At 41.4% G+C, this 23871-nt stretch overlaps 2 protein-coding genes across 3 annotated transcripts; both read right to left on the bottom strand.

The window, feature by feature from the left end:
• Window positions 1-1842: 1842 nt before the first annotated feature.
• On the bottom strand, window positions 1843-11903 carry LOC141768126 (GTP-binding protein REM 2-like). The gene is made up of 6 exons (XM_074636111.1): window positions 11536-11903; window positions 11366-11426; window positions 7176-7488; window positions 6966-7039; window positions 4125-4302; window positions 1843-2688 (listed from the first exon to the last, which is right to left on the bottom strand). Exons 2-6 carry the CDS (start codon window positions 11417-11419, stop codon window positions 2399-2401), a joined length of 909 nt encoding a protein of 302 aa, XP_074492212.1. The 5' UTR covers window positions 11420-11426; window positions 11536-11903; the 3' UTR covers window positions 1843-2398.
• A 744-nt stretch (window positions 11904-12647) lies between these two features.
• On the bottom strand, window positions 12648-22399 carry nrl (neural retina leucine zipper). Of its 2 annotated transcripts, none has more exons than XM_074636073.1 (5): window positions 22215-22399; window positions 18989-19808; window positions 18618-18902; window positions 14425-14640; window positions 12648-14295 (listed from the first exon to the last, which is right to left on the bottom strand). In XM_074636073.1, exons 2-5 carry the CDS (start codon window positions 19604-19606, stop codon window positions 14134-14136), a joined length of 1281 nt encoding a protein of 426 aa, XP_074492174.1. In that variant the 5' UTR covers window positions 19607-19808; window positions 22215-22399; the 3' UTR covers window positions 12648-14133. The 2 variants fall into 2 exon arrangements, with proteins under 2 accessions (XP_074492174.1, XP_074492176.1); XM_074636075.1 differs by lacking the exon at window positions 22215-22399 and adding an exon at window positions 21985-22184.
• Between the last annotated feature and the right edge of the window lie 1472 nt (window positions 22400-23871).

The raw sequence follows: 23871 nt of genomic DNA, 5'->3' as shown, positions 1-23871 counted from the left end.
AATAGTTCAACACAGGCCATTTTGGTAGAATAGAAATAATTTTGCTTTACTTTTGTGCGGCACTTTTTAGGAGGACGTTTTACTGGCGTCCGATAGTCGCTTTCAGTCCAAAATGGCGGAAGCATAGCTTTGCTGATGGAACGAACAATTGACTTTCACTTCTTGGCAATATATATTCTTTGATTAAAGGAACAGTGCGTAACATTTTGGGGGATCTATTAGGAGAAATGCAATCTAATATTCATAACTATGTTTTCATTAATGTATAATCACCTGAAACTAGGAATCGTGTTTTCGTTAGCTTAGAATGAGCTGTTTATATCTACATAGGGAGCGGGTCTTCCTCACAGAGTCCACTATGTTTCCACAGTAGCTCAGAACGGACAAACCAAACTCTGTCTCTAGAGAGAGCCTTTCACGTTTTTACGTTACCTGAAGGCCACCGTAGTTCTCCGACACACTTGTGAAACTGCGGTAACGTGAGCCGCAGAGTGCAAAACCGTGGTACCGCCAGCCGCTGTCTGACTTCTGTTACTCCTAAAGTAGTGTTGTTATGGTAAGGATGACCTCTGAGCGAGGAGTTACATTACTGCAGTCTCGGAAAGGGAGGAGTGAGCGGAGGGGTACTCAGTTGGTTGCAATCTGCAACCTCACCACTAGATTGCGCCAAATCCCACACACTGTACCTTTTTAAAGCAACAGTTAAACATTTAGTGATATTCCTTTATTTGCTCTCCAGTAGAGGGTTTAAATAGAAGATTGATAGACATCAAAATCATAAAATTTGAAGCTACAGCCGGTTATCTATCCAAAGGTCACGATCCACCTATCGGCACCTTTTTAAAACTCACTAATGAACACTACATGTGTTTAATCTGTCTAAAAACACACATGCTGCTATAGTGCTTCAGGTGCATATCGTATATATTCAGCATGAATCGCTGTCTCACAATCTTTTCTTTATCAAATGCAAGACAGCTGCACTTCCTCTGAGTGGATTTGATGCTCTGCTAAAGTAAATGAGGTATGATTCAGAGTATGAAAGCAGTGCAATTATTTATTTATTTTTCTTCCTTGGTCTTTTTATCTCTGGTATTTCTTTTCTTCTAGATATTTATCCCTCTGTTTTTTTTTTTCTTCAACCCACCTGTGCATTTTCCTATGTTATTGAATATATCTTCTTTTTTTTTTTGGATGGAGAGCTGCTACTCTAGTTCATAAATATCTCCTTTATATTGTCATATTATTCATGCATCTTCATCAACCTCGACTCAGCCACAAGAGGGAGCCTGCACCTCACGTTGAACGATCCAAATACTTAACCTTTCAATCTGTTCCAGCAGTTTGCAGCCAAGGGAATGAGTCAGAATATCATGCCACCATTTTATTATTATTATATCTTTTTTTTTAACTTCTATTATAGCACCGCTCTCCCTTTTGATAACAAATGATGGGTATAACGACCTGTGAAATCTTTGTTCACGTGTGGGTGGAACAGGTGGGAGGATGGAAGTGCTGAGGGTGGAGAGTGATACAGATGAGTGTGGTGAAGCTGATATCTGACAAAAATCCTCTGCATGTTAATTTTATGTTTTTAAAAAAAAAAAAATATTCAATTTCTCTGCATTTCAATCATCGTTTCCATCTCTGAATGTAAATGCAGCGTAAAAAAGGAGAGGTGTAGCAGCCACAGAGCAGCTGAGATGGACATAATGTGTACGTCTCCCTGATTCCAGGTCTCCTTGACAACCGTAACATGGCAACAATCACTCCATATACAATAACCTGCTTTCCCTTCTCTGCGCCGTCTCTCGTTGTCACGCTGAGCTCCTGTAAGTCCACTTTAAATCTGCTTTAATTCCCTTCCTCTCCTCTTGCTGGCATTTCACTATTTTACTGCTCGCCGTCCCCATGGATACCACAATAGCTGAGTAAATGAACACAACATGAATAATCAGTAAAGTCTCTAACCTCACTAATGAGTTCTGGATGTGTGTGGTCATGACTTTATCCTGGGCTCTGAGCTGAAGTGTTAAATGTGATTAATGTCAGTTTCCTTTTGTAATAATAATAATAATAATAATAATGTGACGACAAACACGCAGCGACTTTCTCAAGACTCAAAAAAAGCAATTTATTTAGCTATGAGGGCGGCATTATGTATCACTACTATAGTTTATTTACATGTTCTACAACAGTATTTTCTTTTTGCTGCTTGGTCTTGTGTAGAAAATTTCTATATCGTCCTAAACATCACTAACATTGCTGTCATTCTTTCCACATGAAGATCACTCATAACATTGTCCTGCCATCCCTCTGGCACCTTCCTCTCTTTGTTGGTATTCTACATCCCTTCCTCTGCTAACAATCTAACCATTAAACGCCCCGCGGCGTCCGATCACAGCGCCCCCAGGTCGTGGCAAGAGCGGGACTTCTGCCTCAGGAACTTTCCCACCTCTCGCTCTCGCGGGTATCGCGGCACCAGGCTGGACAGGAAACGTTTGGCACGGGAGGTGATGCTTTCACGCTGGCCGCCGCTCATGTCCTCGCCACTGGTCCCCGGGGGCCAGGGGGACTGACCCCTGGCTAGCCGCACCGCGCACTCCAGCAGCTCCGGGGTACGGTGGTCCAGAGAGGCAGAGATCTCCAGATACAGGCAGTTATAGAGGGCGGCGCTGGACATGGCCTCTGAGGAAGATATGAATAAAAGACAGCAGCTGTCACGACTTGTCAGTTCACGTTTAGGGTGACAGTGACCAGTGTTAGTTAGTTTGCATTCATCATCACAAAATGCCGTGATGCCAGTCCTTGACCACCATGACACAAAGACTAACACTGAAACAAATCACAAAGAGGTGAAAAACAGTGTTAGAGGTGCAGTGTGTAGGATCTGGTGGCATCTAGCGGTGAGGCTGCAGATTGCAACCAACTGAAACTTCCCCCGTGTGCCAGGCGTGTAGGAGAACTACGTTGGTCGACGCAAGAACGCGAATGTCCCTCTCTAGAGCCAGTGTTTGGGTTGTCCGTTTTTTGGACTGAGAGAGACTACAGGACGCCAGTAAAACGTCCGCCTAAAAAGTGCCGTACAAAAGTAAAACTAAATTATTGCTAGTCTATTGTCATATTCTACCTATATGATAAATATAAAAAGCGTTTTCAGTCCAAAATGGTGGTTGTCAAAGAGTTTTTTTGCTTCTATACTCTTTGCCTGCTCCCGATGTAGATATAAACGACTCATTCTAAGGTAATGAAAACACAACGATTGTTATTTTCAGGCGATTATAAACCAAAGAAAACATACTTATATAAAATATTATATTCCATTTCTGCCAATGGATCCCCCCGAAATGCTACACACTGTTCCTTTAAATTTCGGGGGTTATTTCTCAATTTAAGGGGTGGACAAAATAACAGAAACACCTTTCAATGCAGCACAGCAGCCCTGCAGTCAGTTATAGTACATTTCATTGCATTTAAACACAAAAACAACACAGAATTTTTAAAGACTTTTTGGGTTTTGGGCATTTTCACCACCTAAAACAAACCTTGCAAAATTACAAGTCGCACAAAAGAAGTTACACTCCAGCCTCGTATCGTAGTTATCCTCTCACCCAAAGTTTGTTTTTATGTACAAAGGCTTATTTACACCTTTGACGTTTTATCAAAGAAGAAATGGTCACCTAAAATAAACCCTCCCAGAATATCTACGGATGTTTTTCTAGACTTTAACTTTGACTGTTTGATTGGTGATTTGCTTATTTAGTCCGTAATATTTAATATTGTAGAGAAAAAAGGTCTAAAGCCAAGTTTCCAGGGAGAAAACTCCATATACTGGCTGTGTAATACAGTAGTACATAGCTGCACAGCAATGCAACTGCATGAGTGTGGATGCTCTACAGCTTCAACTGTAATTGCGACTCCCTTCATACTCCCACACTGCAAGGAAGCTGAGACACTGACATTTCCATTTTCACATATTTCACCCTGCGTTAGTGTTTACTGACAGATATAAAGAGCTGGAAATGTCAACACCAGTTGTGAGGATGAAAACCACAACGGAAGGAAGGAAACCACAAGACAGGTGAGGAGAAGGGCAACGTGGTAAAGACGGTTCATCATCATACCTTGATAGGTGACCTCACGTGTGCGAACGAGGTCACTCTTATTACCGACGAGGATGATGGGAGTTTGGGGCTGAGTCTCCCTCAGGAGAAGTCGCAGTTGAGCAGTTCGGTGGAAACTGCGCCTGTCAGTCACTGAAAACACCAGGACGCACACCTCGCACAGCAGAGCCGACAGGTCCTGAGGGAACAGACACACTGTATGTTACAATACTGTAGTCGCCATTTACATATACTATAAGTATACTATGTGTGATAATTGCACTTAAAAGGACAGTGTGTAAGATTTGGTGGCATCTAGTGGTGTGGATGCAGATTGCAAGCAACTGGGTACCCATGAATATTATATTTCATTTCTGCTAATAGATCCCCCGAAATCCTACTCACTGTTCCTTTATGCGTATCCCAGCATGCAATTGGATTGCACCAGGTTACTAATACAACTAACATGTTGCATAAGAGATGAGATTAAAGGGAACATACAAACACCAAAAAGGTAAACAAAAAAGAAACTACAGTACATAAACAGATGGTTACAGCGTATGCAGCATATTTTAGATGTGTTCATATTGTATATCTGAATATTATTCCATTTCTGCTGATAGATCCCGCTAAATACACACTGTTCCTTTAAGAAAACAACTAAAATTGAGTTAGCACGTACTGAAACGTGTCGTAAAGCAGTCAAATGTGAGACCATCATCACACATGAGTACCACCAGTCAAGCGAAAACTTTTGTTTCAAATTGACTTGAGAAACACTCCACGGTATCAGAAGAAAACACTCTCAGGAAAGGAACTGAACACCTTGCTGTTGTAAATATTGTTGTCAAAGCCTTATGTGCAGAATAAAAGTGTAAGTGCTCTATCTAAACACCCCTGTGGTGTACTGTTGTACTGTAGATAACAGCAGAACACCTTCAACTCTTACTGACACACACAAACAATCCCTACAAATGAAATACTCATGAGTGAATCCTTCACACTGTAGATGACTAAACCTCTCAGCTTGTCTTCAGTTGGAGCTGCCACGCTCCACTGACTTTTCATTTCATTTTGATTAAGTCCAGAATTGAGCACAGACCAAAGGCACCTTCTGCTCTCTAATGATACACACAGACGTAACACTACGATTATATAAGAACAGTCCTTATGAGGCGACCATTACAGTGTCTCTCACAACAAATGCAGGTCATTATACATAGAATAACACATACAAATGCCCACATCAATAAAGACAGATTGTGTTACAAGTGTGTGTGTGTTCAGTTTTTTTCCCACACATCCATCTAAATCAGAAAACATCAATGCAGTCATTTGTCACATCTGCTCTGTGGGCAGCTCCCTCTCTCTCTCTCTCTCTCTTTCTCACATCAGCACACAGATGCCTCTGAACTGCACTCTGGGGAAAAGAGGGAAAAAGTGTGCAAAACAACCTGATAATGAGCTTTTCCTCCGTCAACCAGATGCAGATGCAGCAGATTCATTGTCCTCTTTCTGCCACCGCGTTTCTCTGTTTCTGTTCTGGTGACGTCAATACAATAAATGATGCAATGTGCTCCAGATATACTATATGAACACGTCTCAAATGTGCTGCACACACAGTAAGAATGTAGAGTCTTTTCTGTTTACCTTTTTGGTGTTTTACCTCGTTCATTTGACAATATGTGTTCCCTTTAATCTCATTTCTTATGTGATGTGTTAGTTGTATTAGTAACCTGTCCAAGTGCATGCTGGGATATGCTTAAAGGTGCTCTATGTGATATCCAGAGCATTAATATAGCAGCAAACAACTATTTGCTATGTAAAGATATAGAGGAGTAATGTCTACCTGTGCAGAGATTAATCGAATAGCTCTCCTTCTGTGTGTGTGTTGTAATCTGAACTTTTCCTCGCTTTGTTGACATCACCGGGCCGGCCGTGCATGCTTTTAGTGCATGTTTTTAGTACATGTTTGTGCACGTGAGCGTGCCCCACTGGCTAGCTCACGGATGCACTGCGCTCATACTGCACTCATACTGCACTCATACTGCGGTTACAGCCAAAGAGTACAAGCAAAGAGACGAAACTCTGGTGCTTTTTTGACACCGGCCGCTGCCGCCATTTTGGACTGAAAACGCTTATTATATTCATAAGATTTTGTTCATTCACATTTTGTTTTACTTTTGTACTTTTAGTGCTGTTAGCCACGAGCCGCCAGCTCACCTACCACCATGTTGAGAGCTGTACTGGGCCAATAGAAATGCTCCCAATCTCGCTTTTAGCACCTTTAAGTTCCAGTTTATGTATGAAGGGATGGATGATGTTCGGTTGGAAATGAACTTTTTTGTCTGCCTGCCACTGCGGCTGGTGGATTCGAAATTTTACCACTCAATAGATTGTTTTTTTGGCTGGTGAGGGAAGCACATCTAGCAACCACTTGCATATTTTACCAGCATTTGGCTGGTGGCTGGTGCTAATTTCCAACCCTGGATGTTGATTAGTCTCACTCGGATAGAAATCCACTTCCCAGCTTATCTCCTGATAACACACACACACACATTATCATGTGCAGCACACAAATGGCTTCAAATACAGACAATAAAATGATGCTGTAGGAGAAGACAGTTAAGAATCCAAACTGAAAAGGTACATTTTGAGCTCCTTTTTAAAACAGACCAAGGATTCAACAGTCCTGTGGCCGTCTGACAAGCCCAGATGTGTTTATATATTTATATATCTATCACAGTGAAATGCCAGAAAGCAGCTGAGCACAGTGTATACAGCTGCAGAGAGGGCTCAGTGGCCTTAATGAGGGAGCAGGGAGCAGGGAGAGTGGGGACGGGGAAGTGTTGTTTGGCTCACCTGTCTCCAGTTGTCATAGATAATGATGGTGCTCTCCTCGTCATCCACGGCGACTGTGCGCACGTAACCCTCCCCTAAGGACAGGGAGAGCAGCAGTTAGCTCTCACATGGGAGATGGGTGCTGTGATTTATTTACCTACTGCTCACTCACTGTGAAAGCACTCACTGCTCTGCATTAGTCCAGTCAAACACACACAGAAAGCTTAGTACCTTCAGAGTCCACAGACGCAGTCCTGTCCATGTCCCCAGCGAAGGCGACGGCCAGGGAGGACTTCCCCACGCCGTTCTGCCCCAGCAGGGCGATCCTTAAAGGCCCATCAGGTCTGCCCTCCACAGACACAGTCGTGAAAGTGTCGTCCAGGGCCGGGCTGAAGCTGATCGGTGATGCGGACGGTCCGGCTGCACCGGATGTCCAGTCGCCCTCATCGTGGACGGCTTCTTCTCGCTTGAGCTGGTGCTTTATGGGCAGAGGAGTGCTTCCTCTGCGGACAGTCGGGGTGCTGCACAGAGTCATACTGTCACACTGGAGGAGAGAGGAACATGGAGGGTCACTCTCTTCACTGTATAACATTTAAAGTCTGTATTCACATGTGGTGTTTCTCATTTAATACTAATAAAAAAGCCAGCACCCAAAGCCAGATGTGCAGGGTGGTGTGATACTCCAGCTTTATTTAGTATTTGTTTAGCACCTACATAACATCAGGGGACTTGCAGCAGAGGCCAAGATATCCTGTCAAGCATCAACAACACTGGATCCTAGTTACAACTCAATAGAGTGCTGCAGGAATGAGTCCTAAAACCCAGAAATGAGTTAGCATTTTCACACTTCCTGTTCCCTTGTCTCGATAGTCAGTGGGTTTTTGGTTAGATGCCTGAAATAAGGTTTGTGTTTTAAGGTTAACACAAGCGAGATTTTCAAGTTTTGCTCTACGACTTAAAATACATCAGTAAATATCCCACTTTTGAATTTTGAAACATGTAAAAGCGGACACCGTGATGTAGCCCAGTTTGTTTATATCCTATTTTTAGCTTTTTGCTTCTGGCGATTGCATTCATGCTTCAAAAATCATAAAAGGGGTGTTCATTTGTGAAGATTATCTTGCAAAACAAAATTGTGTCAGTATCTTGTTTGCCACAGAGCTTATTTTCTGCAATAATCCAAAAGCCAATGAAAAAAATCCCATTGGCTTTATGTCGAAGGAACCAGGGCGATGCTAACTTCCTGGTTGGCCTCCAAAAATACGTCATCCCTGCACCACTTTATAGTGTAATATTTCATTAGGTGAGTGGTGAAGCAAGAGAGAGAGAGAGTGGCGGCGACGGGAGCAAGTAACGTTATCTACTCCGACCCAAGCAGGAAAAGTTAACAGAGTTTGGTTTGTCTGTTCTGGACTGCTGTAGAAACATGGCGGACTCCATGAAGAGGACCCGCTCCTTTTGTAGATATAAACTGCTCAATCTAAGGTCACGAAAACACAACTATTCTTATTATCAGGCGATTATACACTAAAGAAAATGTATTTATTAATATAATATTCCATTTCTGCGAATAGAATGATATCATTCACATACACTGCAACAGGAAATAAACTGGGACACATTTAGAATGTTTACGTTTAAATCTGTGTAATGGTCTAAATATTGTATATTTGTGACATCACAAATGGGCAGAAATCCTGATAGCTTGTTTCAAATGCAGAGTTTCTGAATACGGGCTGTGTGTATTTCCCTGTGGATTGAGTGTTTCGGTACTTTCACAGTATTTATATAGGACTTAGGTCTGCTTTATAATAAAAAACATGAAAATCTAACTTTTTTATAATAAAACAAAATATAAAAATATAAAATTATAAGGAAAAAAACAGCCTTTCTGTACCCAATCCAAAATTCCCTAATTAAATTAACAAAACTCCTCCACAGACACAGAAGACATAATAACGTTTTTTTTAGTAGTATTATTCCCCATAAAGTAAGTAAAGTAACCTCTAAGTGTAATATCGGTGCAGTGCTCCTTTAAACCTGCAGTAGCGAGCTGTAAACACACAGTGACGTACTTTAACCGTTGTTAGTTTGGTGATCTTGTTAGCAAACAGTTAGTTAACTAACAGATACGGAGCGACGTTAGCATCCGTTTGGAGTAGTTTTTGTCCAATATTCACTCTCCTTTTAGTTTCACCAACTCCTGAAGGAAATATCTGGCTTGTTAGCAGCTAGCATACAGAGGAGTTTTAACTAGCGCTGTTTTGCTGAAAACAGGCTTCATACTGCGTCCGATAACGGCGCTCTGAGGTCAGTGAGACAGTGAACCAAACACATGAGCCTAAAAGTAACATTATTGTGTCTAAAGTTAACCAAAAACAATGAGTTAAAGGATGCTATGAAGCTGCTTACAGGTGGGAGGAGCTACAAAGTCAGGTGATGAAGTCTGTGTGGGTTTATTATCACTACCAGCATCACCTCTCACATCACACATTTAATCCATAAAATAATACAGAGTAAAGCCATTTTAATGAGCAAATGAGGAAAAACTATTATTATAAATAAAAGTTGGATTTAAAGGGACTGTTTGTAACTTTTTACACGTATAAATCTACCGGGTCGGTGTCCCATGCGCGCTCGCGTGTGGCTACGCTGTTCAGACCGCTCCTCTGCCTGCTTGCCTTCACTCACACAACGCGCGTGTTCTCGCTCCACCTCACGTGCATGCGCGCACACTCCACACTGCAGAAGACTTCATAGCTCTGAGAATATCTAGTGAATGTACAGTGGACGTTTGTGCAGAAATAACTGCTGCAGCTCCTCCAGACCAACAGAGGTTTCCCGTGTTGTGTGAAGTGACGGGGCTCCGCAGCGAGAAACATTATCGTCTCCGACCAAAACTCCGGTGTCTCCCCTGTTCCCTCCGGCCGCGGTCACGAGGCTGAGGCAGGAAAAGCCAACACTAGGATCTGCATTGATTCATGGAGAGACCTTCGTCTGGTCAGCTAACATTACTGCCAAGCAGCTGAAATATAGAGTGATATTGTGGTTTTAGCTGACGTGTGTCACCTCACTGTTTTGAGAGATGCTCGTTCATGTCTATGTAGAGCGAGCACAAGCGTGAGCAACAGGACGCTGACTTTCGTTGACTTAACGGCCACAGGTGTCGCTGTTAACAAGACATTCTGAAAGTTACAAATAGTCCCTTTAAAGATTAAAAAAAAAAAAGAAACTGACTCAAATGCAGGACACCACCTCCCACAACAGCCTGTTCTCCCTCCTGCCCTCTGGTAGAAGATACAGGACCTCCAGGACTCTCACCAGCAGACTGAGAAACAGTTTTTCCCCTCCAGACCATCAGACTTTTAAATAGATAATTCATGCGACACCTTCTCACACAAAAATATATCTTATACTATATACTGTATATACTCTTAATATGCCCTTGTACGAAATATTTCCTTTTATAATTGTAATATAACTTATTATTTTAATGGAGCTTCCCAGCAAAAAGCATTTCACACGATTGTACCTGTATAACCGGCGTGACAATAAACATCTTGAATCTTAAACATCTTGAATCTTGCACCACCACCACCTACACACACTAACAGCTCATTAAACCTCTCCATTAATTTATCAATCAGATTATCAAACATCATCACATCCCACCACTTTACCCTGAATCTAATTGTCTAATTAAATACTGGATATTTAGAGCTGCTTGTCTTTGTTTGTTTGCCCTGCAGCATCCCCATTTTGTTAATAGTCTGTTTATTGTCAATACTGTGTATACTGCTCCTATTTTTATACGTCCTATTTAAATGGTTCATATTTTGTTACACTTTGTTTAGCTCTTTTTTACTGTGTTAGCTGATGCATGTTGTTTTTTGCACTATCCCCTTTGCTGCTGTACACTACAAATTTCCCCACTGCGGGACTAATAAAGGAATATCTTATCTTATCTTATCTTATAATAGTTGTGCTCGCATTAATAAAGATAATCTTTTTCAAAGATGAAATATGGAGATTTCCTACTTTTCTCAGTTTTATATCATATTAAACTGAATATTTGGTTTTTTTTTTGACTGACAAAACAACACACTTAAAGACATCACTGGACTTTGAGAGACTGTGATGGACATTTTCACTATTTTCTGACATTTTATATAATTTAATTTATTATATCAATCTAGAAAATCAATCTGTGCATTATTATTCTAACGTTTTTATCTATTATTTTGTTATTATACTGCTTACTTGCACCAACAAAATCAAAGCAAATTCCTAGTGTATATTACACTTGGCACTAAACACCATTCTGATTCTGATTCTGATTCTGAAATTTCCCCACTGCAGGACTAATAAAGGAATATCTTATCTTATCTTATCTTATCTTATCTTATCTTATCTTATCTTACCTTGGTCGCCTTCTCCTCGATGTTGAGCCTGTCTTCGGGCACATCTGTCGGCATCTGCAAACTGAAATCAAGCAGAATAAGGACTCCCAAAAAAAAGATACCCAACCAACTCCTCCTCATCCTCACTTTATGACCCCCCAGCCCCAAGCAGCACAGGTATGATCTCTCACCTGTCAAGGTAACCACAAAGTAAGCACTCTCTCTTCCTCTTGAATCTCCTTTTATCTCTCTTTCTCTACCTCCTCAGGTTATAAGGCCCAGGTCCAGTTCTGCAGTCAGCACCGTCATTCATCACCGCTCTCCAGAAAAACTGTGACTGTGACTCACTGACTTGACACGAAAAAATGCTCCTCCGGATTTGTTTTCTGCCTGCAGGATGGAGAGAGAGAGAGATGAAAGCATCGACCTCCGAGGACTCAGTGTGCACGGTGAGTGTTTGCTGCTGCAGGTGCCAGCAGCTCTGTAGTAAAAGTGTGGAGAGCTGTGATGCAGGCAGGGAGGCAGTACTGAGAAGAGGGATGCTCAGTGTCACGAAGCTCTCAGTATTGACCTCTGCAAGAACTACGAGGCGATATGGAGAGTGGCCACTAGGGTGCAGCATAACACAAGTCTTCTCCTCACTAATTGGCTCTATTTGTGTGTGAGTGTGTGCGTGTGTGTGTGTGTGTGTGTCCTTGGGGGATATTATACTGTATGTTTATAATGTGTCATCTGGGTATTCCTTTTGGTAGACACAAAAAGCATGACAACCTGCCTACAGGCCTATCAGTCTGTCTCACCTGTTGAAGATTGGTTTATTATTGGCTGGCTCGTTTACATGTTATCAAATCATTATCAGTCATTTCTGGTGCCTGATCCAAGGAGTGTATTTGAACATGTTTTCTGTCAAAATGTGAGCGTGGCCGTGAGCTGCGGCGCGTCCCTCCCACACAAAGCCACAATAGACTCCGGCAGTGAGCAGCCAGGGCGCTATTATAGCCCTAATCCTGCTCCTATTATACAGGCCAGAGAGAGAGCGAGAGACACAGAGAGGGAGGTAGAGCTGAAGATGAGGTCATCCCAAACAGTGCACACCCAGGGTCACTGCCTCACTATAGAGGGACAGAGATAAAGAGAGGGGTGGGAGCATTGGGCATGGGGGGCTGCAGGGCGAGCTGCAGAGAAAAGGCCTGCAGGAAGACTGAAAGTGCAGATGCTCCGATAGGTGAATGGGAAAACAGAGATGAGGTTAAAACCTGTGTGGAAAGGTGCACAAAGACACACCACAGCATGACAGGGATGGTAAAGTTCTTTGTTTATTTCATATGCATGTGAAACCACACTACAACAGGAGCAGGAAACCATCATAATGGCCATCATTTTTTTTTTGTAATAATGTTAATTCTAATCACAATTGGATAAAATAATAAACTGTAGGAAAGTAAAAATACACGCTAATGGGATAAAACCAGTAAAGTAAAATAATTAGAATCAGTACATAAATAAACAATAAATACTGAATAAATAAGTGAATAAATAAAAGAACAATTTATTTTAACCTACACCCAAACAAAATAAATAGCTCTAATGCATGAACCCTGGCAATGTTTCCATGGGACAGTTAAGAAGGTGTCTCCACAAAGAGATTTTTTGCATTTTCTTTTTTAATCCCTGCACCGTTAATTTATCTGTTGCATCCATAGCCCACAGTACCCGAGTCCACAGTGACCAGCTCTGTGGTGCCGCATGTTGCATTAATATGGTGGTCGTCTCCTGTTATAGCTTATATCATAGCTTCTCTAGTCTGGATAACCGGACACAACCACACAAATCATGCCGCACTCTTTACGCCTGCTGCGATGGGTTTCTTTCTCTCTTTCACCAGTCGCTTTATAGATCAGCACACTACCAGCTCTTTGTACAGGATGTAAAAACCCATTTTTGAGAGCAAACAGCAAGCCTTTCCTGTCACTGTTAATGGCTGAAAGTCACCATTTCCAACTAGCACAAGGTAGATTTCTTTGCTAAAACACAAGAGCAATATCCCCACTATTCATTTAGCACAATCATTGGAAGATCCCCACGAAAGGTATAATCCTTGTACATTCTTTAATCTATGATTATTCATTTTTACAAAGAATAACAAGTCTTGGTGAGCTTAAACACTTTGGTAGGCAACTGTGAAATATTAGCTGGCAAATACAACTGCATGCCGTGGATACTTTATCCAAGCCCATACCACTCCACATCCAGCACCACTGCACTACTCAGACCTCTGCAGCTTTAGCAGCTTATTATAAAAAAAACACAACTACAGTTTGAGCCTCAACCACTCTTTTGGAGAGTACATTGCAGCAATTATTGCATAGATAATATGTTCAGCAGTGTCAGGGACTATTGATAAGTTTTAAAGCTTTTTTCCATCCATTTTTCACAGTTTTGTTTGTCCACTGTTGCACTCTCAGCCAGTTTTTGTGCAACTATCATTCACAGTGAAGTAAAAGCAGAGTCCACGAAGCAGCCTAGAGCTGAATCTAACCCTATGAATTAACAGTCGATTCCCATTTAATCACCCAAGAGTGGATTTCACAGTTGTATTGCCCCAAAACTGCCTGCCAATGTCTCTTGTTTCACTTTCTCTCTCACACACACACACACACACACACAAACACACACATACACATCCTTGTTTTCTTCCCCAAGTCTGATTACTCATCATTGATTGCTCCACGTTGGCTGGTTTCTCATTCCTCTGGGTTTTTTTTTCTTCCTCTCCCTGTGGGTTTAGCTCAGAGGAAGTAGTCAGGGGGCGGGGAAGGTGGGTTGCTGGTGCGGGTCGGTGGGGCGTCGCCGCCGAGACTGTGGTTCGTGCTGAGGAGCTTCTCGTAGCGAGCCTTGTAGGCGTCTCTCTCCCTCAGCACTCGAGTCAGCTCACACTGTAGCTGGTCCAACTTGAGGAGGAGAAAAAAAACATTTCTTTGTGCTTTTGCTGAGCCACAGTGCAAAGATGTCCACTTATTATTCATACAATAAAGTGTCAGGAATGTGGGGAATTTAGGATTACGAACATGTGCGTGTACCTGTTGTGTGAGCACATGTTTCTCTGACTCCAGAGCGTGGCGGTGCTGTAGGCGCTTGTAGCGGCAGGACTGGGCATAGCCTCGGTTTTTTAGCGTGCGGCGTTTCTGCTTCAAGCGCACCACCTCATCCTTACTCACACCCCGCAGGTGTCTGTTCAGCTCCCGCACCGACAGGCTCACCAGCTGCTCGTCAGAGAAGCGGTCGTTCACCCCGCACTGCCGAACAGATGGAGAAAAACACACACAGAGAGAACACGTTGTAGTTTAATGTTAATTGGCAACGAGACAAATGCTGGAAATGATGGATGAGTAAGATGAGTGTGAAAGTGGTTTTAATTATAGATATGACTGTGATATGACTGGTGCACTGGTGGATAAAAAAATTAGAGAAAACGTGACAAAATGCCTTCGAGGGTGCCCTTCCAGACTAGAAAACGTGATAAAGTGCTCCTCAGGATGTTGTTCTAGTAAAGAAAACGTGATAAAGTGCCAGCTAGGGTGCCCTTCCAGTATAGATAATGTAATAAGATGTTCCATAGGGGGCCCTGCCAGTAGAGAAAACTAGGGCTGTCAATCGATTAAAATATTTAATCGATTCAAAATGTACCTTAAAGGGAGATTTGTCAAGTATTTAATACTCTTATCAACATGGGAGTGGGTCAATATACAGCTTTATGCAAATGTGTGTATATATTTATTATTGGAAATCAGTTAACAACACAAAACAAGGACAGATATTGTCCAGAAACCCTCACAGGTACTGCATTTAGCATAAAACAATATGCTCAAATCATAACATGGCAAACTGCAGCCCAACAGGCAACAACAGCTGTCAGTGTGTCAGTGTGCTGACTTGACTATGACTTGCCCCAAACTGCATGTGTTTATCATAAAGTGGGCATATCTGTAAAGGGGAGACTCGTGGGTACCCAAAGAACCCATTTACATTCACATATCTGGAGGTCAGAGGTCAAGGGACCCCTTTGATCATGGCCACGCCAGTTTATTCCTCACCAAAATTTAGCATAAGTTTAAAGCGTTATATAACCTCCTTCATGACAATCTAATATGACATGGTTGGTACCAATGGATTCCTTTGATTTTTCTAGTTTCATTAGATGCCAGTATCTTCACTTTAGCTTTAAAACAGCCCGCTACAACCTAAAAATTGCAAGTTGCGTTAATACATTAAAGAAATTAGTGCCGTTAAAACTAATTTGTGTTAATCGCGTTAATTTTGACAGCTCTAATGGGAACCTAATTTTGTAGGAGACAGGGTTTGAGACAGGCTACCCTACATGCTAGAAAAACCTTCTGTGCGCTGGTGCCCTTTATATTTTTTCCGCCCCTGCCCGTCAGACAGCCTGAGTCCGCCACTGACTGGTGGACATGTGATGTGTGTGTGTCTCTATAATGGGGCACATTTAGGCACCACATGTCCATAATCTGTCATGTAATCTGACTAAGTGTGGGTGACAGTTATCAGGATTACGCACAGCAATAATAGCAGATATTATGATAATAAGCTCACACTGTGCTCCACATAGCGATCCACCCAGACATCTTGATCGACCACAACACAGATTACAAAGTTTATTTACCAATTAAAATGACATCCAAGACTGAGTTTTATTAGCAGCGATTGATTTTGCCTCCAAGCACTAAAGGGTTAGTTTTGAAATAATTATTCATATAATTGGTTTAAAGATTAAGAGGTTAGAAGCTCGTTATAAAATGTCTGTGGAGGAATTTTGAAATAAAGAGAGATCTAAAATTTTATAAAAAGATATCAATAACCCCTTTTTAGCATTTATAAAAGGGCTGCACACTTAATCGAAATGTTATCGACTTCGCAATATGGCCTACTGAAATTTCTGAATCACAGGATTAGGAAAATATTAAAATAAATTGTATTAAATTTAATATTGTTGCATGACAGAGATGACCGGGTCTACACATCGTATTCTACAGACTTAAGAAGACATCTTTCTTTGGTACAGATTCCTGCAAAAATCCCGCTATAGTCATTTTAATATGTTTTTCATTAAAAACGAGAATAATGATGTAAAAATTATGATTACCTCTAATATGGCAAATCATATCGCTATTGCAATTTCAGTCAAAATAATCACAATTGGATATTCTTTCAAAATCATGCAGCCCTGCTTATAAGTACATAAACATTTAATAATAATGTAGTTGTAAGCAGATGTAAGTGTTTATTAATGTAATTAAAATAACTCCTCCTATGGGCACCAATAAGTGGAGGCTGGTGTTTGTTTAATAATATGTAGTATGTATTTATAGAAGAAGTTATACTTGGTGACAAATACTACTAAACACTTAAAGATGTACTTATATATAACTATATTATAGTGCATTATAAACTATAAATGTTTATATGGTGCTTATAAATGCTAAATGTGGGGTATATTGTTACATATAAATGCATGTTTTATCTTCAGAAATCAAGACTTTGCACCCTCACAGACGAAGATTTAGCTACAACTTATTGTTGTCATGCAGAGAGCGATCCTTAAAGCGATGCTTCAGATAGACACAGACATTAATAACCATGTTCTAATGTCCTAATCCTAATCCTTCACTGCACGATCCCTCTCTCTCCATCCGCTCAGCCCCCTAATGCCACACCGTTCAATTCTTTCACCTCCAAACATCTCCCGTGTTTTATTGATCAACGCCTCCTGCTGGGCATCATGATCATTATCAACCTTATCTCGCCTAATATGGATTAGAGAAGATGTGATAAAATGCCCCCTATGGTGCCCTTCCAGTAGAGAAAACATGATAAAGTGGCCTCTAGGGTGCTTTTCTAGTAGAGAAAACGTGATAAAGTGGCCTTTAGGGTGCCTGTCTAGTAGAGAAAACGTGATAAAGTGGCCTCTAGGGTGCCTTTCTAGTAGAGAAAACGTGATAAAGTGACCTCTAGGGTGCCTTTCTAGTAGAGAAAACGTGATAAAGTGGCCTTTAGGGTGCCTTTCTAGTAGAGAAAACGTGATAAAGTGGCCTTTAGGGTGCCTTTCTAGTAGAGAAAACGTGATAAAGTGGCCTCTAGGGTGCTTTTCTAGTAGAGAAAACGTGATAAAGTGGCCTTTAGGGTGCCTGTCTTGTAGAGAAAACGTGATAAAGTGGCCTCTAGGGTGCCCTTCCAGTAGAGAAAACGAGATAAAGTGGCCTTAAGGGTGCCTTTCTAGTAGAGAAAACGTGATAAAGTGGCCTCTAGGGTGCCTTTCTAGTAGAGAAAACGTGATAAAGTGGCCTCTAGGGTGCCTTTCTAGTAGAGAAAACGTGATAAAGTGGCCTTTAGGGTGCCTTTCTAGTAGAGAAAACGTGATAAAGTGGCCTTTAGGGTGCCTTTCTAGTAGAGAAAACGTGATAAAGTGGCCTCTAGGGTGCCTTTCTAGTAGAGAAAACGAGATAAAGTGGCCTCTAGGGTGCCTTTCTAGTAGAGAAAACGTGATAAAGTGGCCTTTAGGGTGCCTTTCTAGTAGAGAAAACGTGATAAAGTGGCCTCTAGGGTGCCTTTCTAGTAGAGAAAACGTGATAAAGTGGCCTCTAGGGTGCCAGTCCAGTAGAGAAAACGTGATAAAGTGGCCTCTAGGGTGCCAGTCCAGTAGAGAAAACGAGATAAAGTGCCATCTAGGGTGCCTTTCCTGTTTAGAACACGTGATAAAGTTGCCCCTAGGGTGCCTTTCTAGTAGAGAAAACATGATAAAGCGGCCCGTAGGGTTCCCTTCCATTAGAGAAAACGTGATAAAGTGCTGTCTACGGTGCCCTTCCTGTAAAGAAAACGTGATAAAGTGGCCCGTAGGGTGTACTTCCAGTAGAGAAAACGTGATAAAGTGGCCCCTAGGGTGCCCTTCCAGTAGAGAAAACGTGATAAAGTGGCCTATAGGGTGCCCTTCCAGTAGAGAAAACGTGATAAAGTGGCCCCTAGGGTGCCCTTCCAGTAGAGAAAACGTGATAAAGTGGCCTATAAGGTGCCCTTCAAGTAGAGAAAACGTGATAAAATGCAGTCTAGGGTGCTTTTCCAGTAGAGAAAACATGATAAAGAGCCCTCTAGGGGTGCCCTTCCTATATAGAAAAGTGCCCCCTAGGGTGCCCTTCCAGTGGAGAAAATATAATAAAGTGACCCATAGGGTGCTCGTGAACGTCTTGTTGTAATTACATACCGGATTAAGTTGTGGGTGGTGATGATGGTGATGGCTGCCGTGCATGTGATGCTGGTGGTGCTGATGATGGTGATGCTGGTGGTGATGAAGGCGGCCCTGGGGGCTGAGGGGTTGTGGGTAGGAAGCCGAGGTGGCGGCGGCGTTGGGGAGTGAGTTCGGGCCCGATGAGAGGAAGACGAGCGGGCGATGGCACATATCTGTCCCCTTGGGGCAGGAGATGTCAGCGCCGCTGTCGCTGCTGGAGTCTCCCAGGTTGCTGCTCGAACTCTGAGAAAGACCTGGAAACTGAAGAGAGGGGGGAAGATGATGAAGAGGCTGCGAAGAGTGGAGAAGATAAAGGTTTTCATTCTGTACGATGACAGATCGTTTACCTGTGAGCTGACAGCTGCAGCAGCTGAGTTGAGTAAAGCCTCCACAGCATCCTCACAGCCCAGGAAGCTGTTGACTGGCCCTCTCTCTCTGTCCCCTCGCTCTGGCACTCCTCCCAAGGCTCCCAGCAAAGTGGCGGGCCCCGTCACCTCGCCGCCAAACTGCTGCTGCAGTGCCGCCAGCCAGATCAGGTCCTCCAGCGAGGCCGGGGTGGGACCCTGAGGCCCGCCGTGGGCCGGGCTGCCTTCCACGTTCCCCTGAGAGCCGGAGCTGATGCCGGAGGTGAAGCTGTTGGAGAGGGAGAGGGGGAAGGAGATGGAGGATGATGACGAAGACAGGGAGGAAGAGCCCGATGGTGGCGGGTGTGCGTCGCTGAGCGTCGGCGAGGGTGGCAGCGAGTTGTAAGGGCTGGAGCTCAAACTGGAGTCCTGCGGAGGGTGGCTGGTGTACGGGGAGCTGGAGGGGTCGTGTGGGAGGCCAGATTTGGAAAACCCACACGGAGCAGTGAGAGGAGGAGTGTCCGGTTTCACCTCAAACTTGAGGAGATCAAAGTCGTTTAGGTACTCCATGGCCAGAGGGCTGGGGGGGAGGGAGGGCATGGGGAGGGAAGGAGAGGACATGATGGCGTCTGCGTCTGCTGCTGCTGCTTGTCGGAGCGTCAACGGCGTTTTCCCGTGTGTCAGGATTGTTGGAAAGTCCACTCCTCTACCTCAGTGCAGCTCATAGACAGCAGCAGCGCTGATGTCAGGAAGTAGACCGCTGGGTGAGGTTCCTCCGTGAGAAACTGTACGTCCCCGTGTCCTTGTCTCTGTTTCTCTTGTCCTGAAGGAAAGATGGAATAAAAAGAAAGGAACAAGAGAAAGGAATGGTGTTACACGCTTTTCAGATATAAATCTATCAAAAAGAAAAGCATTCTGGGTACCACCTTAGTTTGTAAGCTGTAACTTTATTAATAGAGTATCACACTGATTTAGCGTGAGATTGTCGGACCATCGATGGACAGTTAAAAGAAATTCAATGCAGCACAACCAGAGATATCGTCTTTTTTAATTCCACGCATTCTTCTTCCTTGTCAATACCTGCCGCCTACATTACCCACAATGCAACTTGACCACAGACAGTTCGGTTGGAGATTGGAGTGTGTAATGCTAGTAGTTAATGCATGTGATGTGTTCCCCTTTAATCGTTCACTGATGCTTTATAGATCAGTTATTAATAAGAACAACTTTGCCAGGTTGTGGAAAATCCTCTTCCAGCATTATACTTGCTTTGCCCTTTTAGCTTAAATTCATCAGAAAGCCTCCGTAAATGAACTGTTTGACCAACAAAATCAATTTATTAACAACATAACATTAAACTATTACAGTAAGTTAATGTATTAAGTCCATTTAATGGTACTTCCTAATGATTTAAAGAGCTAGCTGAAAGAAAATGGCTTCTAACTGATCGATAAAACATAAGTAAATTATTCATTAACCATTAATAATGGTTTTATTTGCATTCAGAAAGTGGTAATCAGTTTTTATTCAGATTTCTTGGTTAATAAGATCATCTCATGTTGTATGGAATATAATACAAAAAACGTTCTTGTCGCCAAGTTGAGGAAAATCCTCCTCCAGCATTACTATACTTGCTTTGCCCTTTAAACTAACTCTTAAATTTATGAACTGTTTGACCTCCAAAATCAATTTATTAACGACATAACATTAACTTATTACAGTAAATTAATGTCGGTAAGTCTATTTAATGGTACTTCCTAATGAATTCAAGAGCTAGCTAATAGAAAATGGCTTCTAACATATCTGTAAAGCACAAGTAAATTATTTATTAATGATTAATAAGATATTTCAGAATACTAGTTTAGGATTATATCATGTTATATGGATTATGATAAAAAAATCTTCATCAAATCCAGTTCAACATTTCTAGTTAGTAGATGTCTGAATTGTTTCCTCAAAGTATAGTTTCAAAGATGATATTACGATAAATGCGTTGACAAAAAGGTCATTCTGACTTAGTTCAACATGAAGTTGAAGACTGTTAGGAGTCTGTGTGTCTGTCTGGCTTGTTTGTGTGTTATTTTAAGACATTAATCTGCAGTACATCCCCCCTAACCCACCATCTTATACACACACCTATAGGACTATAAACATATGCACGCTCACATACACGTGCATGTTTACTTGCACATGCAAAAGATTGTGACGCGTACAAACAAAGCAGAACTTCTCCAGATCGCTAAACTTTTACAGTGTACTTTGAAACTTCATTATTTGTGCCTAAATGCATGTTCAACAATAATTTTATAAAAGTGACAAACAATAATCCTCATGTTGCCAGATCTTATCTGTGAAAGAGAGCACTAAAAGACTCATCTCGTCTATGTAGAAGTGATTGCAGGGTTATTGCACTAATGTAATCACACACACAATAGATGTAACATGTAATATTTCTAGAAAGATCTGCCTACTGGACACATAAACCAACTGAAGCACAAGAATTCAGAGGGCTTAATCATTTTTGACAGAAAGATCCATGAGTCTCGGAGACCAAATCCAATTATCAACAGGTTCAGGATGTAATCCAGAGCCCGAGACTTTCTCAAATGAATCAAAACACTTTTTTTTAATATATATAATTAGATGGTGTTGACCTTAAACGAGTCATGAATCAAAATGTTAGAACTTGTCGAGACGAGTCAAGATCAATAACTTTTGTTTCGCATGGACTTAAAAGTTATATGGAAATATAGTATGTAGCTACTGTTATCAGTGTGACAACTCATCTAACAATTCAACACAGTTGAGCAAAGTTAAAAGGAAAAGTATCTCCTCACAATATCAATGAAAAGTTGAATATTTCCAGTATTATACAGAGGTAACTACATCAGAGAAAGCCGAGGAGAAGCAAAGCTGTACTTCTTCCAACAACACCGATTACAGGCCTTCAGATATAATAGTTATTAGTATCAAAATGAACATCTCATTAAAAAGTCTACCTTTGACTAGAGCCTCGGCTGCACAGCTCATTAGTTTCGCCCCCCGTGGTTCAAAATGGATTGTAAAAAGAAAGCAAACAGTGACGGGGCTCCATGGAGGCCTCAATATGGCTCAGGACCAGAGTAAAAAAAAGCAGCCAAAAAGAGCAACACACACACACACACACACACACGGGAGAGAGAAAAAAAAGTAGAATGAAAGCTAATGAGAGTGAATGAAATGATCTTACCGTCGGTCATAGAGGTGAAGGATGGTTTCGAGCTCTTTTCAACATCCCTCCACCACACATACACACACACAAATAATCAACTGACTGGTTGACTGACACGTTTGGAGAGAGACACAGAGGAAACAGAGTGTGTGTGGCGTGTTAGTGTGTGTGTTAGTGTGTATAGCACTCTGTCACTGAGTGCCACTGCCCCCTTTCTTTCTCTCCCCTCTGCTGCAAATCCCTGTTTGCAACAATCCCCTCCTCTCTCTCTCTCTCTCTCTCTCTCTCTCTCTCCATATCCCTCTCTCATGGTTCACAGGCATGTTCACGCTCTCTGGCAATGTCTCTCTCTGTTTTCATCCCTCGCTACGTCTGTCTGTCTCACTTCATTTCTGTGTCTCTATTCTCCTTTAATTTTTAATTTTAAGGCTGCAACTAACGATTATTTTCTCGATTAACCGATTTTGTTGTTTGGTACTATAAATATGGTATTAGGGCCACATTGAGAAAAAATAAATAAATCTGAGATTTTGAGATTTAAGTCATAATATTATGAGAATAAAGTCATAGGTTTACGAGAAAAAAAAGTGGTATTATAAGAATAAAGTCAAAAGTTTACGGGAAAAAAAGTCGTAATGTTATGAGAATAAAGTCATAAATCTAAGAGAAAAAAAAGTTGTATAATGAAAATAAAGTCATAAGTTTACCAGTAAAAAAGTCGTAATATTATGAGAATAAAGTCAGAAGTTTACGAGAAAAAAAAGTCGTAACATTATGAGAATAAAGTCATAAATTTATGAAAGAAAAGTCGTAATATTACGAGAATATAGTCATAGGTTTACAAGAAAAAAAAGTTGTAATATTATGAGAATAAAGTTAGAAGTTTACGAGAAAAAAAAGACTTTATTCTCATAATATTACGACTTTGTTTTCTTGAAATAGTATGACTTTATTCTCATTAAATTATGACTTTTTTTTCCTGGTAATATTATGACTTAATTCTCGAAATCTCAGATGTTTTTTCCCCTCAATGTGGCCCTAATACTCCATCGTAGTTTGATCTATAAAATGTCAGAAAATGGTGAAATTGTGTTTTTGTTTGGTATTTATTCAATGTAATGTCTTGTCTTTTATCTGGATCCTGAGTCTGTAATAAAAGTTTTGATTGATTGATTGATTTATCAGAGGATAACCAGAGAGAAAGGTGAACGAATGCTAAAATGTTTTTCAGTGGCTGTAAGAGAAATAAAAGAAACCCAGAGGAACAGAGAAGCAGAGTATATGTGTGGACTGAGGAGTGATTTGCATGTGAATGAGGGGAACCGAAATTAAATTTCTCACACAGCTATCCATTAGGGAACAAAACGAGAAGAAAGGCTTATGTAAAGGGTTGAAAATAATACAGGACGGCCAGGAATAATGAAAAACTTACAGAGACTTTCATATAGTTAGTTGTATTGAGATAAAATAATATCAGACACTCATATTTTTAAATTTTGTGAGTGAGTAAGGTAACGTTAACAACAGCAATGGAGACGCTAACAAGACAAGTGATAGTGCCTACAAGGATAATGATGTTTTAATATATTGTGAGATGTTTTTCATGTTGCTAAACATGAAAGATAGCAAATGGTGTACTTGTGAGCACTCAATGTAGTGTATATAATGTGTATAG

The sequence above is a fragment of the Sebastes fasciatus genome, chromosome 5 (genome assembly GCF_043250625.1).
Source record: "Sebastes fasciatus isolate fSebFas1 chromosome 5, fSebFas1.pri, whole genome shotgun sequence".
Taxonomy (NCBI): domain Eukaryota; kingdom Metazoa; phylum Chordata; class Actinopteri; order Perciformes; family Sebastidae; genus Sebastes; species Sebastes fasciatus.
This window is presented reverse-complemented; position numbering and strand designations above follow the sequence as displayed.

Bases quoted from the DNA above. Each gene is read 5' to 3' on its own strand.
- LOC141768126 (XM_074636111.1), bottom strand. From the start codon at position 11,419: ATGCCGACAGATGTGCCCGAAGACAGGCTCAACATCGAGGAGAAGGCG. The intron at 4,303-6,965 runs GTGAGCCAAACA...CTGTTCCCTCAG, and splicing joins TCTATGACAACTGGAGACAG to GACCTGTCGGCTCTGCTGTG. The intron at 2,689-4,124 runs GTATGATGATGA...TATCTTCCTCAG, and splicing joins ACGTGAGGTCACCTATCAAG to AGGCCATGTCCAGCGCCGCC.
- nrl (XM_074636073.1), bottom strand. From the start codon at position 19,606: ATGTCCTCTCCTTCCCTCCCCATGCCCTCCCTCCCCCCCAGCCCTCTG. The intron at 14,641-18,617 runs GTATGTAATTAC...TCTGTTCGGCAG, and splicing joins ACCACCCACAACTTAATCCG to TGCGGGGTGAACGACCGCTT. The intron at 14,296-14,424 runs GTACACGCACAT...CTCCTCCTCAAG, and splicing joins AACATGTGCTCACACAACAG to TTGGACCAGCTACAGTGTGA.